The 21381-nt window shown below is 40.4% G+C and overlaps 1 protein-coding gene across 1 annotated transcript; it reads left to right on the top strand.

Annotated features, from left to right (window-relative positions):
* The first annotated feature begins 16272 nt into the window (after positions 1–16272).
* On the top strand, positions 16273–19673 carry LOC144338038 (uncharacterized). The gene is made up of 2 exons (XM_077986270.1): positions 16273–17092; positions 17489–19673. Exons 1-2 carry the CDS (start codon positions 17040–17042, stop codon positions 18120–18122), a joined length of 687 nt encoding a protein of 228 aa, XP_077842396.1. The 5' UTR covers positions 16273–17039; the 3' UTR covers positions 18123–19673.
* Positions 19674–21381: the final 1708 nt, after the last annotated feature.

Raw genomic sequence — 21381 nt, 5'->3', positions numbered from 1 at the left:
GGAAAGAGTTAGAAAAGATGAAAAATGTGATGCCTAAATTAAAAGAGGCTGCCATTTATTGGGACATAATAAACAAAATGCAGTACATGTGGGCATATATCTTGTATCAGTTCATTTCCACGCTGCTGATAAAGACATACCTGAGACTGGGTAATTTACACAGGAAAAAGGATTTAATGGACTTACAGCTCCATATGGCTGGGGAGGCCTCACAATCATGGTGGAAGGCAAGGAGGAGCAAGCCATGTCTTACATGGATGGTAGAAGCCAAAGAGAGAGAGAGAGCTTCTGCAGGGGAGCTCCTCTTATAAAACCATCAGATTTTGTGAGACTTATTCACTATCATGAGAACAGCATGAGAAAGACCTGCTCCCATAATTCAGTTACCTCCCACTAGGTCCCTCCCACAGCACGTGGGTATTCAAGATGAGATTTTGGTGGGAACACAGACAAATATATCATAGCTCTATCTATCTACCTATCATAACCCATATACCTTACATAAGATATCAGATAAATATATCACAACAACTATATTTTCTGACCCCAAAATTATGACATATTGTCTGACAAAGACTATACTCTTTGAAAACAATGAAACAGGGAAGTCGAAATCATAATTGATTCAGAAAATTCAGGACAGTTGGTTGCTACACATACGGTCTGGGTTAAAGCCCCAGAAGAAATTGGCTGGGAGGACATTCGAAGTCTCCCCAATACCAACCTTTTATGGAGAATTTAGTTTAACCTAGAAGTGGATACTGACAGTAGCAGACAGTCTAAATAAATTTTGTAAAGTTGCATGCAATTAATTCCTCATATAGCTTATTGTCCAATTACTGTCTCCCTCAGTTTTATTCATTTGCTCATTTGTTTAACAAATTTTTTTAGCAGAACCTACACAGGTATTACATCAGATATGAGGGTCACAATGAAAGCAAAAGACTTTTTGCCTCATATAATCTTTAACCTAGTGTGGGAAGCAGGCACTAACCAAATAACCCTGTAACTTAATCTGTAATAATACTCTGAGAAGGGTTATAAAAGCAATTATAGAGCATCAAAGGGTTATAAAGGAAAGACTTGGTCCAATTTGGGAAGGGTCAGGAAAGGCTTCCTGGAGAGAGGGAGTCTCAGCAGAAAATTCAAGGCAGGTGAAGGAGTTGACAAGGTATGGAGGTGGGAGACGGAAGGGCTTCCCAGGCAGGGAGAGTGTCTTGTACCGTACCCAGAAGGCAAGAGAAAGTAAAGCATATTCCATGGGCTCCGAGAGGCTGGTGTAGATAAAGAACAGCTACAGGGTGCAAGGCAGGGGGCAGCTCAGGATAAGGATTGGGTCTTGATGTGGTTTGGTAGTGTCTCCACTCAAATCTCATCTTGAATTGCAATTCCCATAATTCCCACAAGTCATGGGAGGGACCCAAAGGGAGGTAATTGAATCAAGGGGGCAATTATCTCCATGCTGCTGTTCTCATGATAGTGAGTGAGTTCTCATGAGATCTGATGGTTTTATAAGAGGTTTTCCCCCTTTTGCTCAGCACTTCTCCTTGCTGCCATCATCAGGTAAAGAAGGACATATTTGCTTCCCCTTCTACCATGATTGCAAGTTTCCTGAGGCCTCCCCAGGCCTGTGTAACTGTGAGTCAATTAAACCTCTTTCCTTTATAAATTACCAAGTCTCGGGTATGTCTTTATTCACAGCATGAGAACAGACTAATACAGTAAATTGGTATCCGAGAGAGTGGGGGTGCTGCTATAAGGATACCCAAAAATGTGGAAGTGATTCTGGAACTGGGTAACAGGCAGAGGTTGGAACAGTTTGGAGACTCAGAAGAAGACAGGAAAATGTGGAAAAGTTTGGAACTTTCTAGAGACTTGTTGAATGGCTTTGACCAAAATATTGATCGTGATATGGACAATGAAGTCCAGGCTGAGGTGTCTCAGAGGGAGATGAGGAACTTGTTGGGAACCACAGCAAAGGTGACTCTTGTTATGCTTTAGCAGAGATATTGGTGGCATTTTGCCCCACCCTAGAGATCTGTGCAACTTTGAACTTAAGTGAGATGATTTAGGGTAACTGGTGGAAGAAATTTCTAAGCAGCAAAGCATTCAAGAGGAAGCAGAATATAACAGTTTGGAAAATTTGCAGCCCAATGATACAGCAGAAAAGAAAAACTCATTTTCTGAGGATAAATTCAAGCCTAGTGCAGAAATTCGCATAAGAAATGAGGAGCCAAAGGTTAATCACCAAGGTAATGGAGAAAATGTCTCCAGGGCATGTCAGAGGTCTTCACAGCAGCCCCTCCTATCACAGGCTCAGAGGCCTAGAAGGAAAAAATGTTTTTTGGACTGGTCCCAGGGCACCTCTGCTGCTCTGTGCAGCCTTAGGACTTGGTGCCCTTTGTCCCAGCTGTACCTAAAAGGGGCCAATGTACAGCTCAGGCCATTGCTTCATAGGGTGCAAGCCCAAAGCCTTGGCAGCTTCCACATATTGTTGAGCCTGTGGGTGTGCAGAAGTCAAGAACTGAGGTTTGGAAACCACCATCTAGATTTCAGAGGATTTATGGAAACCCTTGGATGTCCAGGCAAAAGTCTGCTGCAGGGGCAGAGTTTTCACTGAGAACCTCTGCGAGGGCAGTGCGGAAGGGAAATGTGCAGTGGAATCCCTGCACAGAATCTCCACTGGAGCACTGCCTGGTGGAGCTGTGAGAAGATGGCCATCATCCTCCAGAGACCAGAATGATAGATCCCCTAACAGCTTGCAGCTTGCACCATGTGTCAGGAAAGACCATAGGCACTCAACACCAGCCCATGAAAGCAGCCTGGATGGGGGTTGTACCCTGCAGAGCCACAGGGGCAGAGCTACCCAAGGCCATGGGAGCCTACCTCTTGCATCAGTGTGACCTGAATGTGAGACATGGAATCAAAGATCATTTCAGAGCTTTAAGATTTGACTGCCCCACTGGATTTTGGACTTGCATGGGGCCTGTAGCCCCTTTGTTTTGACCAATTTCTTCCATTTGGAATAGGTGTTTTTACCCAATGTCTGTACCCCCATTGTATCTAAAAAGTAACTGATTTGCTTTTGATTTTACAGGCTCATAGGCAGAAGTGACTTCTCTTGTCTCAGGTGGACTTTGGACTTGGACTTTTGGGTTAATGCTGGAATGAGTTAAGACTTTGGGTGACTGTTGGGAGGCATGATTGTGTTTTGAAATGAGAGAACATGAGATTTGGGAGGGGTGTGGCTGTGCCCCCACCCAAATTTCATCTTGAATTATAGCTCTCATAATCCCCACATGTTGTGGGAGGGACCTGGTGGGAGGTAATTGAATCATGGGGATGGTAACACCCATGCTGCTAGTCTCATGATAGAGAGTGAGATTCGATGGTTTTATAAAGGACTGTTCCCCCTTTTGCTCAGTACTTCTTCTTCTTGCCATTACGTGAAGGACTTGTTTGCTTCCCCTATCACCATGATTGTAAGTTTCCTGAGGCCTCCCCAGCCCTGTGGAACTGTGAGTCAATTAAACATCTTTCCTTTATAAATTACCCAGTCCTGAGTATATCTTTATTAGCAGCATGAGAAGGGACTAATACAGGTCTCTTGCTTAAATAAATAAGATACCATTGAAAGAACTTTACGTGGGAAAGTGACGTTATCAAATGGCCTTTGCAAGGATTGCTCTGGCTAAGGAGGTAGAGGGAGTGAATGTGGTGGGGAGCCAGTTAGGATTCTACTTCAGTATTCCAAGAAGTAATAATGGTGGCTTTATTTACAAAGCTCTTTGTGGCATCTCCCCTCTCCACCTATTACAGCCTCCACATCCATACTGTGCCCTCCAAACAGGTTGTGTCTTATACCTCCAGGGCTTTGTACCTATTGCTTTTTCCTTCTTTAACTCCTTCTTCTTGTTTTTCTGGCTAATTTCTATTTATTTTTCAAAACTAATTTGTGTCATTGTATTAGTCCATTTTCATGCTGTTATAAATAACTATGTGAGACTGGGTAATTTATGAAGAAAGGAGGTTTAATTGACTCACAGTTCTGCAGGCTACATAGGAAGCATGACTGGGAGGCCTCAGGAAACTTACAATCATGGTAGAAGGTGAAGAGGAAGCAAGCAGCTTCTTCACAGGGCGACAGGAGAGAGAGAGAGAGTGAGGGGGGAAGTGCCACACCTTTAAACCATCAGATCTTATGAGAACTCACTCACTATTATGAGAACGGCATGAGTATCAGGGGAAATTCAGCCCCCGATATTTCACATGGGTCCTTTTCTATTTTCCCTAAGTGTCGACTGGTCTAAGAAATAAAGGGGAAGTGTACAAAAGAGAGAAATTTTAAAGCTGGGTGTCTGGGGGAGACATCATGTGTCGGCAGGTTCCATGATGCCCCCTGAGTCGTAAAACCAGCAAGCTTTTATTAGCAATTTTCAGAGGGGAGGGAGTGTACGAATAGGGTATGGGTCACAGAGATCACATGTTTTAAGGGCAACAAAAGATCACAGGCAGGAGGTCATGGCGAGATCACAAGATCAGGGCAAAACTAGAATCACTAATGAACTTCCATGTCCCGCTGTGCACGCACTGTCAAGGTTCAAGAGCAGAGAACCAGTCTGACTAGAATTTGCCAGGCTGGAATTTCTTAATCCTAGCAAGCCTGGGGGCACTGCAGGAGATTAGGACCTGTTTCATCACTATCTACACCTGCATAGGGCAGACACCCCCAAAGCGGCCATCTTAGAGGCCTCCTCTGGGAATGCATTCTTTTCCCAGGGAAGTTAATTACTAATATTCCTTACTGGGGAAATAATTCAGTGATATTTATCTTACACGTTTTTGGTAATAAGAGAAATATGGCTCTGTCCTGCTTGCCCACAGGCAGCCAGACTTTAAGGTTATCTCCCTTGTTTCCCGAAAATCGCTGTTATGCTGTTCTTAAGGTGCCAGATTTCATATTGTTCAAATACACATGCTCTACAAACAATTTGTGCAGTTAGCACAATCATCACAGGGTCCTGAGGTGACATTCATCCTCAGCTTATGAAGATGACAGGATTAAGAGATTAAAGACAGGCATAGGAAATTACAAGAGTATTGATTGGGGAAGGGATAAATGTCCATGAAATCTTCACAATTTATGTTCTTCTGCTGTGGCTTCAGCTGGTCCCACCATTCAGGGTCCCTGACTTCCCACACACATGGGGGAAATCCACCCCCATGATCTAGTTGCCTTCCACTAGGTCCCTCCCCTGACACATGGGGATTACAATTCGACATGAGAGTTGTGTGGGGACACAGAGCCAAACCATATCAGTCATCTAATCTAGGATGCCTTATCTGACACTCTCTGGTGCCCCATCTTCTTCACTCTTTCTCCAGTACTGACTTATAAATCCCTCCTGCATGCTTCCCTAGTGTCATTTGCATGCATCCACCATGGCCCATGTTGCACTATATTGCAATTGTTTGTCTGCTTATTTATTATATTACAGGTTTATTAAGGGCAGAAAATGACTATCTTATTTGTATTACTAGCCTCCAGCTTAGAACCTAGCACAGAGCATGTACTCAATAAATTTTTATTTAATTAATTTAAAAATAGACATATATGTAAATGTCCTAAATATTTCAGGAAACTTGGACCTTTTATTTAAAAAAATCATTATCATGTCAAAAAACACATTTTTAATAAAGTTATTTTTAAAAGTTAATGAGTTAAACTTTCATTTGGTGGTTTAAAAAATACAGTTATTATCCATGGGGGATTGATTTCAGGACAACCCTTTTATCCCCAAACCCCACCAAAATCTGCAGATGCTCATGTCTGCTCAAATAATTTGCATATAAACTACACACATTCTCCTGAATGTTTTAAATCATCCGTAGATTACTTATAATACCTAATGCAATGTAAATGCTGTGTAAACAGTTGTTATAACGTGCTGGGTTTTTTCATTGTTTTTATTTTTATTTTTACAATTTCAAATTTTATTTTAGATTCAGGGGGTACATGTGCAGGTTTGTTATCTGGGTATATTGTGTGTTATGTGTTGATTTTTAAATTTGTGTTCTTTTGTACTGTGTTTTTTTCCAAATAGTTTTCATCTGAGACTGGTTGACTCCAACAATGCAGAACTCAGAAATACAGAGGGCTGACTGTAAGCTAGAAACATATATGCAGAATATATTCCTCATTTAAAAGTAGCATATGATTAGCTTGGCTTTCAACCCAGAACTCATTTGAAGAAATCTACTCATTGAGGTTTTAGTATGGTAAGAAAATGAAAAGCACATAACTTCATTCAGGCAGTGAGTATAATTCCTTTAGACAGAGGGTACGGATATATTGACTGGTTGCTATTGAAACCTTGGTCTCAGAACTGAAATCAATCAAAAGTGAAGACAGTGCCAACCCAAGCAAAATGAAGCCAGTGCATGATCATTTCTATCCTTGACCCCTTTCCTTCAAATTAACCCAGGAACCATAAAGAAGACAGAAGGGGAAAAGCATTTTTACATGTTACATTTCTGAATATATCCTGATAAATGTGTTAGCTTTGATATAATTACACAAATGTTTTGAAAAAGAAAAATAGATAAACATATATAAAATTGTGTATCAGGAATATATCTACATGCAGATAGGATGTAGCAAATTTTGGAATGCCAACAATTAGAAAAGCCAGTATATAATATTTTTAAAGACATCAGAAAGCTGTGGAAGGAATATGTATTAGGTGAATTAATAATCTAGAGAATTAATTCTATTCTAAGATGAGCTGATAGTTGCCAACAGCCATTTGTTTGTTTTTTGTTGATTTGTTTTATACTGGGGAGCACTTGCCAATTTGGAATGTAGGCCAAAGGTTGAAAAAGACCCTGGAAGAGGGCCTTTTCCCAAGATCAATGAAATTAGTGTGGATTTTAGTGATCGAACAGAAATGGGGGACAAATTGGAAACTTAAAGGGCCCCAAGTTTTCCTCATGGAATATTTACTAAGTTCTGGGGTTGGGTGAGAGGTGGAAGAAATAGGTGAAAACTTCTAAAGACAGAAGAAGCCATATCTTAGTGGTGATTAAGCAACAAAGACTCACTGAGAGAGGGTCTGACTCAAAAATGCCAACAGTCTCTCTCTTAAGCTATTTAGCAATTTTTAAAGCTGTAAAGGTAGGTGGCTGGAGACCTGGGTTGGGGATCTCTGAAGGGCAGGGATAGATTTCTTGCTGTGAAAACTCTGGGAGGACAATTCATAAAGAAAAAGGGAAAAGTAGAGCTAGAACCTTACTAAAACTGCAATTAAACCTCAAGCCAGTTTACTCTCTGATTAGGTTAAGATGTTCTATTTGTCATTCTGCCTGATTAACAGAAGAATACAATCATCTGGGGAATACAATTCTGGGGAATACAATCATCTGAAGGCTCCACAGTGTTTCAAATCAAAACATCTAGAATAGGGAAAAATTACTAGACAAGCAAATAAGCAAGAAAATATGACCAAAAATCAACAGAAAAATAGACAATAGAGGCATACTCACAGATGACCTCAATATTGGAACTAACGGATAAGAACTTTAACATAGCTATGATGAATATGTTAAAGAACCACAGAGAAGCTCTTTAAAAAATGTTTAAATGCAGTCCATATACAGCAGTTTCTTACTGAGGGATCTGAAGAGCAGTCTGAAATTAGCGTGTAAAAATGCTTCCACATGGTTTTGAGACACTCACGTCTCTAAGGTGTGTAGTTCACTAATCATCTACATCAGCCTCATCAAGTTTTCTTATTAAAATTTAGCTTGTCAGACCTACTTGGCGGGGGAACCCTCCCTATAATTGGATAGGATATGAGAGCCTGCATTTTGAAGGAGCGTCTGAGGTGATTCTGAAGAACTATAAACTTTAAGAACAAGGAGCATAGAGAATTTCTGCTATTGCCTTTTGTGATTCTGAGGATTCTGAATATCCCAGGCAGAGCTGGTCTTAAGATCTTACTGATATTCTTGAGGCACCCACAATGTCTACAGGTTATAATAAAATCAGCTTACACCAAATTGTACCACACATGCACAGTTATTAAACAACCAGCATTTACTAGCAAATGTCCAGAAAAATGTTTATATGGCCTGTTTTGTCACTCACGCAAAGGGCAGCATTCTGTTCTTATAGGCCCTCTAACCACAAAAAAACATAAAAAGCTCACTCAGAAGCAACAATATTCTAGAGCAGGATTCTTTGCTCGGCTCACTGCAACCTCCGCCTCCCGGGTTCAAGTGATTCTCCTGCCTCAGCCTCCCAAGTAGCTGGGATTACAAGCAAGCGCCACCATGCCCAGCTAATTTTTGTATTTTTATTAAAGACGGCTTTCACCATAGTTGTCAGGCTGGTCTCAAACTCCTGACCTCGGGTGATCCACCCACTTCAGCTTCCCAAAGTGCTGGAATTACAGGCTTGAGCCACTGCGCCCTGCCCTACTAATCTTAGAGTTGACATCAGTCAACTAAAATTATATAAAAGTTTGCTGGAAAAAGGATGGCAAATTTTGGTACTATCCCTAAGAATAGAAGTTAAATCCTGGGTAACCTGATGGAGAGGATCTCTGAACTATTGTATCCAATCCACATATCATGTATATCTGTAATTCCCCAAGGAAAACTAATTTCTTACACTTATAGATGCCATTTAAAAAGCAAAATTTTCACCAGTGAGAACCTACTTCTGATATTCACTGTGCCAAAATGCAAAGCATTAGGTGTTAATTGACATATGGATAATAGAAGAACCTATGGTAGCTGTTCGGCAATGTTGCATTTATGGTATAATGCTGGTTGACCACAGCTGGTTGGAAGAGTAGTTTGCTGGCCTCAACTAGTGAATGCACACCTGGTATCACATGGCCCAAGCCAAAATATTTAATTTGAGAGTTATAGCCATAAAGAGAACTGTCTGGAGAGGTGAGGGTACCAAGGGGTAAAGAGATAAAAGAGGTTCCCCTGTAGCATTTGGTGTTAGCAGTGGCAGTAATTGCAATGGCTGACAAAGTCCAGATCCAGAAGCTTCCTGAGATGTTATGGAAATGGCTACATTTGACAAGTGGAAATGTTACAGAAGTGACAATAATGATCATTGCAATATTTACTGAGCACTAAACTCAGACTCTGCACTGTGCTAACTTCTTAATTGTTCAATTCATTTAATCTTTATAATAACCATTTGAGATTGATGTGAAAAATGAGGATTGGAGGAGTTAAATACATTTCCCAGTTTATCCAGCTGGTGAGTGGAGAAGCCAGTATTTAAGCCATTGTATTTGATTCCAAACCCCAAGCTATTTATTTTTAAAAAGGGAGAGGAGATTGATGTGGCTTAGCAACAGCACATGTAAAATTTAAATAGGGATTTTAGTCAACATGAAACTTAGGTATGAGTCAACAGTTTCATGTGGCTGTCAAAAAGCTGAAGTCAACCTTTAGCTGCACTGCTAATTATATTAGCTCAGATCTATTGAGTACAGGGCATGTGCTAAGCACTTTACATGTATTAATTCATTGTATCTTTACAACAGTCTTACAGGGTCCTCCCTTTTATATTGATGAGGGAACTGATAGAAAGGTTACAGACCTTACCCAGAGTTACGGCAGCCTAAGAGACAGAATGTGGTGATTAAATGGGGAGAGGCCTATATTCTTGTTAGGCCTGAATCTTACCCAAAGTTTACACAATGGGATTTTAAAAGCAAGGGGAAGATTTTGAGCTAAAAAACTTCAGTCATTGTTTACATTAGTGGTTCTCAAACATTAGTGTGCATAAAGTTTGTCTGGGGAATTCAATGAAATTTACAGTTCGCATGCCCACATTGAGAGGTGATGATTCAGAATTAGCATTTAAACAACTGTCATGAGTGATCTCCTGTCGGGTTGTGCTCAATGATCCCCTAAGGATGCTCTGAGAAACATTTGATAAGGTGTTCTTTGTAATCGTTCAAGACTTGCTTAAGATGAGATACTTCAGGTATAAGGAAAAAAGGAGTTTTGTCCTATGTCTCAGAAAAAGGGATTAAAAGATTTCTGGCACACACGAAAGTGTGTATGCGTTCGCACATACACACAGAAAGAGAGAGAGCACCTTATTTCTAAGGATCTCACAAAAAGAAGAGTCAAATTTGTGTAAAATTATGGAGGATCTTATTTTTAATTTATACATCCAGGTATTACTTGTTACTTTTAAAATAATGGCCTTGTAGTTTTATTATTATAACAGCTATACAATAACAATACAGCAAGTGAGAATATTTTATCCAAAAAAATCACTACCCAGAACAATGTCAAGATTTCTCCCTGTGCTTTCTTCTATGAGTTTGATAGTGTCAGGTCTTATGTTTAAGTCTTCGATCCATCTTGAGTTGATTTTTGTATATGGTGTGAAATAAGGGTCAAATGTCATTCTTCTGCATGTGGTTATCCGGTTTTCCCAATACCATTTATTAAAGAGACTTTTCTTTCCCCATTGTATGTTCTTAGCATCTTTGCCAAAGATCATTTGACTAAATGTGCCTGTTTATTTCTGGGCTCTTACTTTTGTTCCATTAGGGTATAGGTCTGTTTTCATGGCAGTAGCATGCTGTTTTGATTACTATAGCTTTGCAGTGCATTTTGAACTCATTTAGTGTGATGCCTCCACCTTCATCGTTTTTGCTCAAGATTGCTTTGGCTTTTCAGGGTCTTACATGGTTCCACACAAATTTCAAGAGTGTTTTTTCTATTTTGTAAAAAATGTCATTGGAATTTTGATAGGGATTGCATTGAATCTGTGGATAACTTGGGGTGCTATAGACATTTTAACAATACTAATCTTCCAATCCATGAACATGGGATATATTTCCATTTATTTGTGTCACCTTAAATTTCTTTCATCAATGTTTTAAAATCAGCGAACAAATCTTTTACCTCTTTGGTTAAATTTACTCCTAAAATTTTTAATTTTTTTGGTAGCTATTATAAATGGGATTTATTTCTTGAAATATTTTTTCATATCTTTGTAGATAGTGTATGGTGTATAGGAAAGCAATTGAGTTTTGTATGTTGATTTTGTATCCTGTAACTTTATTGAATTTATTTATTAGTTCTAATAGTTTTTTGTTGGAGATTTTAGGGAGATATATATATCATATATATGATATATTATATATATATATATGATAATGTCATCTGCCAAAAAAGACAATTTTACTTCATTCTTTCCAATTTGGATTTCTTTTGTTTCTTTTCTTGTCCAGTTGATCTCACTAGGACTTCTAGTACTATACTGAATAAAAATGATGAGAGTGACATCTTTGTCTTGTTCCAAATCTTAGAGGAAACATTTTTAACTTTTCATCATTGAGTATAATGTTAGCTGTGGGTTTTATACATGGATTTTATTATGTTGAGTTATATTCGTTTTATGCCTAATTTGTTGAGAGCTTTTATCATGGCAGGATATTTAATTTTGTCAAGTGCTTTTTCTACATTTAATAAGATGATCATATGGTTTTGTGTCCTTCACTCTGTTGATGTGGTATATCACAATGATTTGTGTATATTAATCAATTCTTGCATCCCAGGGATAAATCCCACAAAATCATGGTGTAAGATCCCTTCAATATGCTGTTGAATTTGGTTTGACAGTATTTTGTTGAGGACTTTTGCATCTATGTTCATCAGGGATATTGGTCTATAGTTTTCCTTTTTTGTTGCCTTCTTCTCTGGCTTCAGTATTATGGTAAGCTGGCTTCTTCAAATAAATTCAAAAGTCTTCCCTTCTCTTCAAGTTTTTGGAAGAGTTTGAGAAGTTTTGGCATTAACTCATTCTTAAATGTTTTTCAGAATTCATCAGTGAAGCCATTAGGTCCTGGACTTTTCTTTCTTGGGAGGATTTTTGTTACTGGTTCAATCTTCTTACTAATTATAGGCCTATTCAGATTTTCTATGTCTTCATTAGTTAGTCTGGGTAGTTGTATGCTTCTAGGAATTTATCCATTTTTTTCTAGGTTATCCAGTTTGTCAGTGTATAGTTGTTCATAGTAGCTTCTTAAGATACTTTGTATTTCTATGGTATCAGTTGCAATGCTTCCTTTTTCAGTTCTGATTTACTTGAATATTCTCTCTTTTTTCTAGATTGTCTAGCTAAAGGTTTGTCAATTTTGCTTTTTTTTAAAAAAATCAACTCTTCACTTCACAATTTTTTGGATACGACCCCCAAAGCACACTCAACAAAAGCAAAAATAGATAAATAGGGTTGCATCAAACTGAAAAGTTTCTGCACACCAAAGGAAATAATTAACAGAGTGAAGAGACAACATAAGGAATGAAGGAAGATACTTGTAAACCATATATCTGATAAGAGGTTAATCACCAAAATACATAAGGAACACAAAAACTCAGTAGCGACAAAACCCAATTAAAAAAAAAATGGACAAAGGACAGAAATAGACATTTCTCAAAAGAAGACATACAAATGGCCAACAGGTATATGAAAAAATACCCAATGTCAGTAATTGTAAGAGAAATGCAAATTAAAATGACAATGAAGTATCACCTCACACCTTTTAAAATGGCTTTCTTCAAAAGGACAAAAGAAAAACAAGTATTGGTGAGGCTGTGGAGAAAAGGGAACTCTTATACCCTGTTGGTGGGAATGTCAATTAATACAGCCATTATGGGAAAATGTATGCAGGTAACTGAAAAAACTAAAAATAAAACTACCATATGATCCAGCAAACCCACTTCTGGGAATATATCCACAGGAAATGAAAGCAGTACATCAAGAGATATCTGCACTCCTATGTTTATTGCAGCACTGTTCACGATAGTCAAGTTATGAAATCATCCTAAGTGCCAATCGATGGATGAATGGATAAATAAAATATTATATATACACATGTATTTATACACACACATGCAATGAAATACTCTTCAGTCTCAAAAAAAAAAAAAAAAAAAAAAAGACAATCCTGTCATTTGCAACAACTTGGATAAGCCTGAAGGACATTGTGCTAAGTAAGCCAGGCACGGAAAGACAAATACTACATGACCTCACTTACAAGTGGAACATTTTAAAAACTTGAACTCATAGAAGCGGAGAGCAGAATGGTGATTGCTAGAAGCTGTGACTATGAGGAGGAATGGGAAGATGTTGGTCAAAGTGTACAAGGTTTCATTTGGCCAGGGTGAATAAGATCTAAAGTTCTAACATACAGCATGTGAGTATAGTTAACAATAATGTATGTATACTTGAAAACTGTTCATAGAGTAAGTCTTACATGTTATCTTAACAAAAAAAAAATGTTAAGTGTTTGAGGTGTCTGATATGATAATTAGTTTGATTTAATCATTTTACAGTGTATTCATATGTCAAAACATCATGTTGTATACTGTAAGTATATATAACTTCTATTTGTCACTTAACCTTAATAAAACTGGAAAATATTTTAGAAGAACATAGTGACATAGAAAAGCAGCATAATGAAATTTTTAAAATAGACTTTTTTTTTTTTTTTAGAACAATTTCAGGTTCACAGCAAATTTGAGGAGAAAGTACAGAAAGTTTTTAAATACCTTCCCCCTGTCACACACCCACAGCTTCTCTCCACCCACATCAACATCCTGCACCAGTGGTACATTCGTTACAAATAATGAGCCAACATTGACACATCACTATCACCCAAAGTCTATAGTTTACATTAGGGTTAACTCTTAGAGTTGTGCATCCATTGAGTTTTGACAAATGTATAATGATATATATCTACCACTACAGTATTATACAAAATCAGTCCACTGCCCCAAAAATCCTCTATATTCTGCCTGTTCATCCCATTCTCTCCCCAACCCTTGGGAACCAATGATCTTTATACTATCTCCATAGTTTTGCCTTTCTCAGACTGGTTTCTTTCACTTGGGAATAAGTTTTCAATTTCCTTCATGTCTTTTTGCAGCTTGATAGCTCATTTTATCACTGAACTGAATATTCTATTGTGTGGATGTACCACAGTGTGTTTATTCATTCAGTTACTGAAGGACATCTTGGTAATTATGAAAAAAAGTTCCTATAAACATTTGTGTGCAGATTTTTGTGTGGACTTAAGTTTTGAACTCATCCAGGTAAATATCAAGGAGCACAACTGATGGGTTGCATAGTAAGAGTATGAATCATTTTGTAAGAAACTCAAACTGTCTACCAAAGTGCTGTACCATTTTGCATTCCCACCAGCAATGAATGAGAGAGTTCTTGTGGTTCCACATCCTGCCAGCATTTGATGTTGTCAGGGTTTGGGATTTTATTCATTCTAGTAGGTGTGTAGCAATACATCTTCGTTGTCTTAATTTGTAATTCCCTAATGATGTATGATGTGGAGCATCTTTTCATGTGCTGATTTACCATCCGTGTATCATCTCTAGTGATATGTTTATTCAACTATTTCGCCAATTTTTTAGTTGGGACCATTTTCTTATTGTTGAGTTCTAATTATTCTTATTTTTTATAACAGTTCTTAATCATGTATACGATTTGACATACTTTCTATTGGTCCGTAGCTTTTCTTCCCATTGTTCTAACAGTGTCTTTTACAGAGCAGAAGTTATTAATCTTAACGAAGTCCAATATCAATTTTTACTTTCATGGATCATGCCTTTGATGTTGTATCTAAAATGTCATTTACAAACCCAAGGTCACCTGGGTTTTCTCCTTTTTATCTTCTAAGAGTTTTATAGTTTTGCATTTTATATTTTGGTCTATGATCTATTTTGAGTTAATTTTTGTGAAAGGTGTAAGGTCTGTATCTATGTATCCAGCTTTTTTTCTTTTTGTCTCTTTCTTTCTTTCTTTTTTTTTTTTTTTGTGAGTGGATGTCTAGTTGTTATAGCACCATTTGTTGAACAGATGACCTTTTCTCCATTAAATTTCTTTTGCTCATTGTCAAAGATCACTTGACTGTATGTGGGTCTATCTTGGCCTCTCTATTCTGTTCCATTAATCTATTTGTCTGCTCTTTCACCAATACCACACTGTCTTGATTACTATAACTATATTAAGTCTTGAAGCTGGGCAATATCAGTCCTCAGACTTTGTTCTTCTCCTTTAATATTGTGTTGGCTATTATGGGTCTTTTGCCTTTTCATATAAACTTGAGAATCAGTTTGTGATATTCACAGAATAACCTCCTGGGATTCTGATTGGAATTACTTTGAATCTATAGATGAAGTTGGGAAGAACTGATATCTTAACAGTATTAAATTTTTCCATCCATGAACACAAAATCTCTATTTAGTTCTTTGATTTCTTTTGTCACAGTTTTGTAGCTTTTCTCATATAGATAGTGTACATATTTATTAGATTTGTACCTAAATATTTCATTAGAGTGGTGTGCTAATATAAATAGTATTGTGTTTTTAATTTCAAATTCCCATTGTTCATTGCTGGTATATAGAAAAGCAGTTGACTTTTGCACATTAATTTTGTATCCTTCAATTACCCTTGTATAATTGCTGTATCCTTCAATTATCCTTGTATAATTGCTGTATCCTTCAATTATCCTTGTATAATTGCTTATTAGTAACAGGAGGGATTTTTTTTTTTGTCAACTGAGATTTTTCTACATCAACAGTCATGTCAGCTGCAAAGATAGTTTTCTTTTACCTTTTCCTTCACAATACGTATACTTTTAATTTCCTTTTCTTGTCTAATTTCATTAGCTAGGACTTTCAGTACGATGCTGAAAAGGATTGCTGAGTAGAGACATATTTGCCCTACTCCTTATTTTAACAGGAAAGTTTCTAGTTTCTCACCATTAAGCATGGTGTTAACTGTACGCTTTTGTAAATGTTCTTTTTCAAGTTGAGAAAGTTCCCTTCTATTCATAGTTTGCTGCTACACAATATGATTTTAATATAAAAAAGCGGTACATAAAGTAGTGTGTACAATTTCATTCCGATTTTTGGGACAACTGTATTTTGCATTGGAAAAAAGCCTGGAAGAGAGTACGTTTATAATTGAAAGTCGTCATTTTTGGCTGGATAATGGGTATTTTCTTTTCCACATACTTCTGTCTTTCCTAAAATTGCCCCGATTAAAAATAATATTACGAAAGGTGATTAGGTAGTCTGGAGAGAATGTCTTTTGGCCGTTGGGGGCGGTGGGGTGGTAAGGAAAAACATGAGAAGCTTTTAAAATGGAAATCTATGAAGAGATAACTGATTTCGTAATTGCATCATCAGTGGGAAAGTAAGCTCTCTGAGGACCAGGTCTGACTGAGACATCCCCACAGCGTAGTAGATTAATACATTTTGTGTCTCAGCGTTGTCTATGAAACGCCATTTATTCACTAGGCATGCTGAGCGTGGAACCAGGTTTCTTTCTTTCCAAGTAGTTTTGCTAGTTTAGAGAAAGAGAGACAGACACATAAATACATCCAGAGAGAGAGAGAGAAAGTACTGAACCAGGAGCAGCAGGGTTTGAGTCAAAAGAGAGGGGCAGAGGAGCGCGTCCCGTGCCCCAAGGCTGCCACGCGGAGCGCGGGCGCGAGGTTCCGGGGCCGAGCGCACGCCCGGAAGGTGGGAGGTGGGCAGCAGCGCCCCCGCCTGGCCCTCCTGTGCGCCCCGACCCGACGCCTCCCCGCCCGACCAGGTGCCTCGAGAGCGCACAGCTGGGAGGGCTCTCCCGGGCTCGGCGAGACTCACGCCCGCGGTGTGCTAGGGCGGCGGCGACGGTGACGGGCGTGGGGCGCGGCGCTGCCTCGGCTGCCGGGTCGTTGCAGCGAGCGCTCGGGCCGGCCTGGAGTCTCCGGGCTGAGCCGCCGCGCCTGCATCGTGCGGCACGCCGCGGAGGCGCTCGGGGACAGAGCGCTCGGGCGCGCACAAAGCGGCCCGGGGCGACCCGCGCTGCGCGGACCCTCGGTGGGCAGCGCACCCCAGTCTCCCCTGGCTAGCGGCTGCAGGGAGCTCCGGCCCGCGGCCCCTCCGCCTCAAGTCTGGGAGCTGCCGGCCCCACTCTGTCTTTGCCTATGGGGATCCGAGAGTTTCCCAGCGGCGCACCCAGGGGAAAGAGCATCGCTGTGTGAGTAGAGCCCCGGGCGTGGGTGAGCGAGTCGGCGGGCGGGAGGCCGGAGCCCCGGGGTGGCCCTTCGCAGCTGGGACACTGGGCAGTCTGGGGCTCGGGGAAGGGCGGCGCGCGGCGTAGCTGCTCGGGAAGTTTCAGTCATTCTTTCCCTCGCCACTCGCTCCAAGCCGCACTGGCCCGAGGCGCCCAGGATAGGGCACTGGGGACAGCTGCCCGAGGAAGTGGGTGAGTGGCGGCGGGAAGGGAGCAGCGCGGGCGCTGCCGCGGCGCTCGCCCCCGGAGGGCGCCGGCCGCGCTCCTGCTCTCGCCCTGAGATCTGCTCCTCACGAATCCCCTCCTCTCTGTCCACGCTCCCCGTGTCCACCCACCTGCCCGTGGCGCCTGCGACCTCAGTGGCATGAGGCGGTCACCGGACGTCAGCCCCCGGAGACTGTCCGATATCAGCCCCCAGCTCCGGCAGCTCAAGTACTTGGTGGTGGACGAGGCGATTAAGGAGGATCTGAAATGGTCGCGCTCCGTGGAAGATCTCACCAGCGGGCCCGTGGGGCTCACGTCCATCGAGGAGCGGATCCTGCGCATCACTGGCTACTATGGCTACCAGCCCTGGGCAGCGAGCTGCAAAAGTAAGACCCCCTCCGGTCATTTTCCTCGTCCACAGGTCCGTCTCGTTACCATTGTCACAGCAGCCTCGGGGAGCGCATGCAGCGAGGCGTCCAGCCACCCCCTCCCGCCCTGCCTGCTGATACAGACCCAGGTTTGCAACTTTGAGGAAGAGGCCTGGAGACGGAGTTCTCCTGGACCTCTGAGGCTTTCTGATGCGTTCTCTTACACTCCTTCTTCTCCCACACACAGGATCTCTCTGTATCCTTATCCCTCCACCTCCAAATGTTGGGGACACTCTTATGTGGCAGACCGTGGGAAACAAATCAGAAACTCAGAGTATCCCGGACAGTGTAGCTTCCCCGCGGATCAGAAAGTCTCACAGGGTCCTGGGTCAGGTCTCACCAGGCTCAGCTGGAGATACTGATTTAGGTAGCCAGGATTTTAACTCTTCCTTGCATCTCCTAGCCCAGATGATAAAGAACAATTCTTGGGGTCTTCATTTTAGATGCTGTTCACGCCCTTTTCCCCTGGATTTTATCGGTCTTCAGTAAGGAGGTTCTATAGGGATCTCTCTAGTTAGTGGTGTTGCTCCAAGCAAGATGAATGTTTGGTGTCAGGTGGAGAAGCTGAAATGGTTTTCTGCCAGTGGGTCCCAGCTAATGGCTTTGAGGATGCTATGATCAATTAGACAGACATTATCTTATGTCACCAGGACTAATTCGATGTACATTTCTTTTTCTCACTTTGCAAGAGAGAGGTTGATTATGATGAAGTCCAGATATCTATAAATATAACCATAATTAGGTGGTCTCATCACTGTAGTTTGACATAAAGGATGGCCATTTGCCACCTCAGTCAGTATGAGAAACGGGCCTTGACTTCTTTCATTTGAAATAAAGACTAGATTAATAGCTTGTTGATTTTGAGTTTTTTTCTACCTTTTATTGCTTAAAATTGAAACATTCTTTATTGGTCTTTAGGGGAAAAAACGGGCGTTTGTAATTTAATAATATTCATCACTAAAAAAAAATGTCTATCTTTAGATTATTCCTAAAACCTTCGAGTCCAAGGCAAAGGTCAGTGGTATGCTAGCAGTGAGCTGGTTAGTTTTAAATTATTTTCAGGAAGAAACAGGATTTGAATGTTTTGCTTTCATGCAGCTTTTAAAAGACTGCATTTCATTGGGTATAAGCCTTTAAAAAAATTATCTGTATCTCTTCCAATCTCTTGCCTCTGCTGCTAAAATTGTAGCTGATTACAAAAGGAAGACAAGGGGCCAAATTCTCTTTTTGGTTGGAAAACCCTGGGCATGGGATAACAAAAATTAAACCCCCTGGGAAACCATATTTCTTATGGGCATGGATGGAACACTCAATTTTTATTTCTGCTTTCTAAAATTCTGTTAGAAAATAGCAATTTTCTATTCTTATTTCCATTTTCTGCTTCCTTAATAACAAAAGACAGTGGTATAAAGGACAGCCTTCATAAAGTCATCTCTTTAGTGCTTGAAGTCATAAAAAGGTTTTGTCTTTATAAATCTGTTTGTGACTGGCTGCATGTGCTTTGTGGAAGTTATCACCAAGGTTTGTGATTTGGGGACTTGGCAGAGAGCTTACGGCAGTGATGACTGTTCAGTACAAACATATTTTGTAATGAAGAGAAGAGAAGGGCCATGTGGAAATGGAGTCCCTGGCATCACTGGAGGTATTCTTAAATGCCTCTCTCTGAGGCTTCATTGGAAGAGTAAATATTAGCAGGCAAGGCTACAGTGATCACTGAATATGAATAAAATCAACTCATTCCACTCCCTCTATTCCTGTGAGGATTCTTCTTTATTCCAAGGTATTTCCTTGTTACTATAACGCTTTAGGTGACAACTGACATTTTGGTGAATTGATTAGGTGTTATGTTTAAATTTAGAGAGGGTAATGTTTTATTAATATATTAATGTAGCAAAAGAGGGTTTTTTGTTTGTTTTTTTGTTTGTTTATTTGTTTTGTTTTGTTTTTGAGAGGGAGTCTTGCTCTGTCACCAGGCTGGAGTGTGGAGTGCAGTGCTGCGATCTTGGCTCACTGCAACCTCCACTTCCTGAGTTCAAGCGATTCTCCTGCCTCAGCCTCCTGAGTAGCTAGGATTACAGGTGTGCACCACCACATCCAGCTAATTTTTGTATTTTCAGTAGAGATGAGGTTTCACTATGTTGGCGAGGCTGGTCTTAAACTCCTGACCTCAGGTTTTCCACCCACCTTGGCCTCCCAAAGTGCTGGGATTATACGTATGAGCCTCTGCACCCGTCTGGCCCAAAACAGGTTTTAAGGCAGAACTTCTGCTGTTTGCCATTTCTACTCAATTAATAATAATAAAGAGGCTTATCTATTACCTGTAGGCGTCACCTAGTTGCTTTATTTGTTGGTTGGTAATTGTACTCTACAAATGGGGAGAGATGATGGTTACAAAAAAAAAAAAATTCTCATGATCTCCAGAGTGGGTTATGGAAGCTCCAAGCTATTATGTCACCTTTCAGTCATCTTTCAAAGTATTTATCTACGTCCTAACTGAAGGAATTGCCATTGAAAGTTTCTAGACCCTTTGAGAGATGTGAGTCACTTGCCCTTGTAGCAGAATAAATCATTTGATTGACCCAATATTCATTTGTATCCTCTTCATTTTTAGATTTTGTTTGGGTTGTTAAGATAAATGAGGTAATTGTGAACAGTACAGAAATTACCTTTGCTCAGTATTCTCAACTCAATCATTTGGGTTCACAAGTTTCACTCTAGACAAGAGAATTTTGTAAAGGATTTTTTTTTTTTTTTTTTTTTTTTTGACAGAGTCTTACTCTGTCACCCAGGCTGGAGTACAATATCATGATCTCAGCTCACTGCAACTTCTGCCTCCCAGCTTCAAGCGATTCTCCTGCTTCAGCCTCCCAAGTAGCTGGGACTAGCACCACCACACCTGGCTAATTTTTTGTTATTTTTAGTAAGGATGGGGTTTCACCATGTTGACCAGGCTGGTCTCAAACTCCTGATCTCGTGATCTGCCCTCCTTGGCCTCCCAAAGTGCTGGGATTACAGTTGTGAGCCACCATGCCTGGCTTAAAATTTATCCAACTTACCCCAATAATAGTTTCTTTTTCTTTTTTTTTTTTTTTTTTTTTAGAAAGAGTTTTGCTCTGTCGCCTAGGCTAGAGTGCAGTGGCACAATCTCGGCTCACTGCAACCTCTGCCTCACAGGTTCAAGTGGTTCTCCTACCTCAGCCTTCTGAGTAGCTGGGATTACAGGTCCCCGCCACCATACCTGGCTAATTTTTGTATTTTCAGTAGACACAGGGCTTCACTGTGTTGGTCAGGCTGGTCTCAAACTCCTGACCTGGTGATCCGCCCGCCTTGGCCTCCCAAAGTACTGAGATTACAGGCGCGAGCCACTGCGCCCAGCCTCGGATTCTTTTTTAAAAATCCCAAAGGCTCCTAGGTCTGAAAGGGATGGCTTTTATGAAACATTCAACTGAGAATTAAACTATAAACAAGGAAGCAGGAAGGGCCTAGTTCCTCTTCACAGTGGCAAAAGTCCTCCAAGCTCCACATTGCATGTTTTTGAACCAAAACACTTGGCAGTATTCCTGGGAATTCTTCAAGTTATCTTCTGTGAGTGAATCCAGGGCCCAGAAAGCACCTGGGCCA

Source organism: Macaca mulatta, chromosome 1 (genome assembly GCF_049350105.2).
Source record: "Macaca mulatta isolate MMU2019108-1 chromosome 1, T2T-MMU8v2.0, whole genome shotgun sequence".
In the NCBI taxonomy this organism is placed as follows: domain Eukaryota; kingdom Metazoa; phylum Chordata; class Mammalia; order Primates; family Cercopithecidae; genus Macaca; species Macaca mulatta.
Note: the sequence above shows the minus strand (reverse complement) of the source record. Positions and strands in the feature narration are given on the sequence as shown.

Coding starts and splice junctions, on each gene's coding strand:
- LOC144338038 (XM_077986270.1), top strand. CDS start 17,040: ATGGGGATCCGAGAGTTTCCCAGCGGCGCACCCAGGGGAAAGAGCATC. Junction 17,093..17,488: donor AGGGGAAAGAGCATCGCTGT/GTGAGTAGAGCC, acceptor CTGCGACCTCAG/TGGCATGAGGCGGTCACCGG.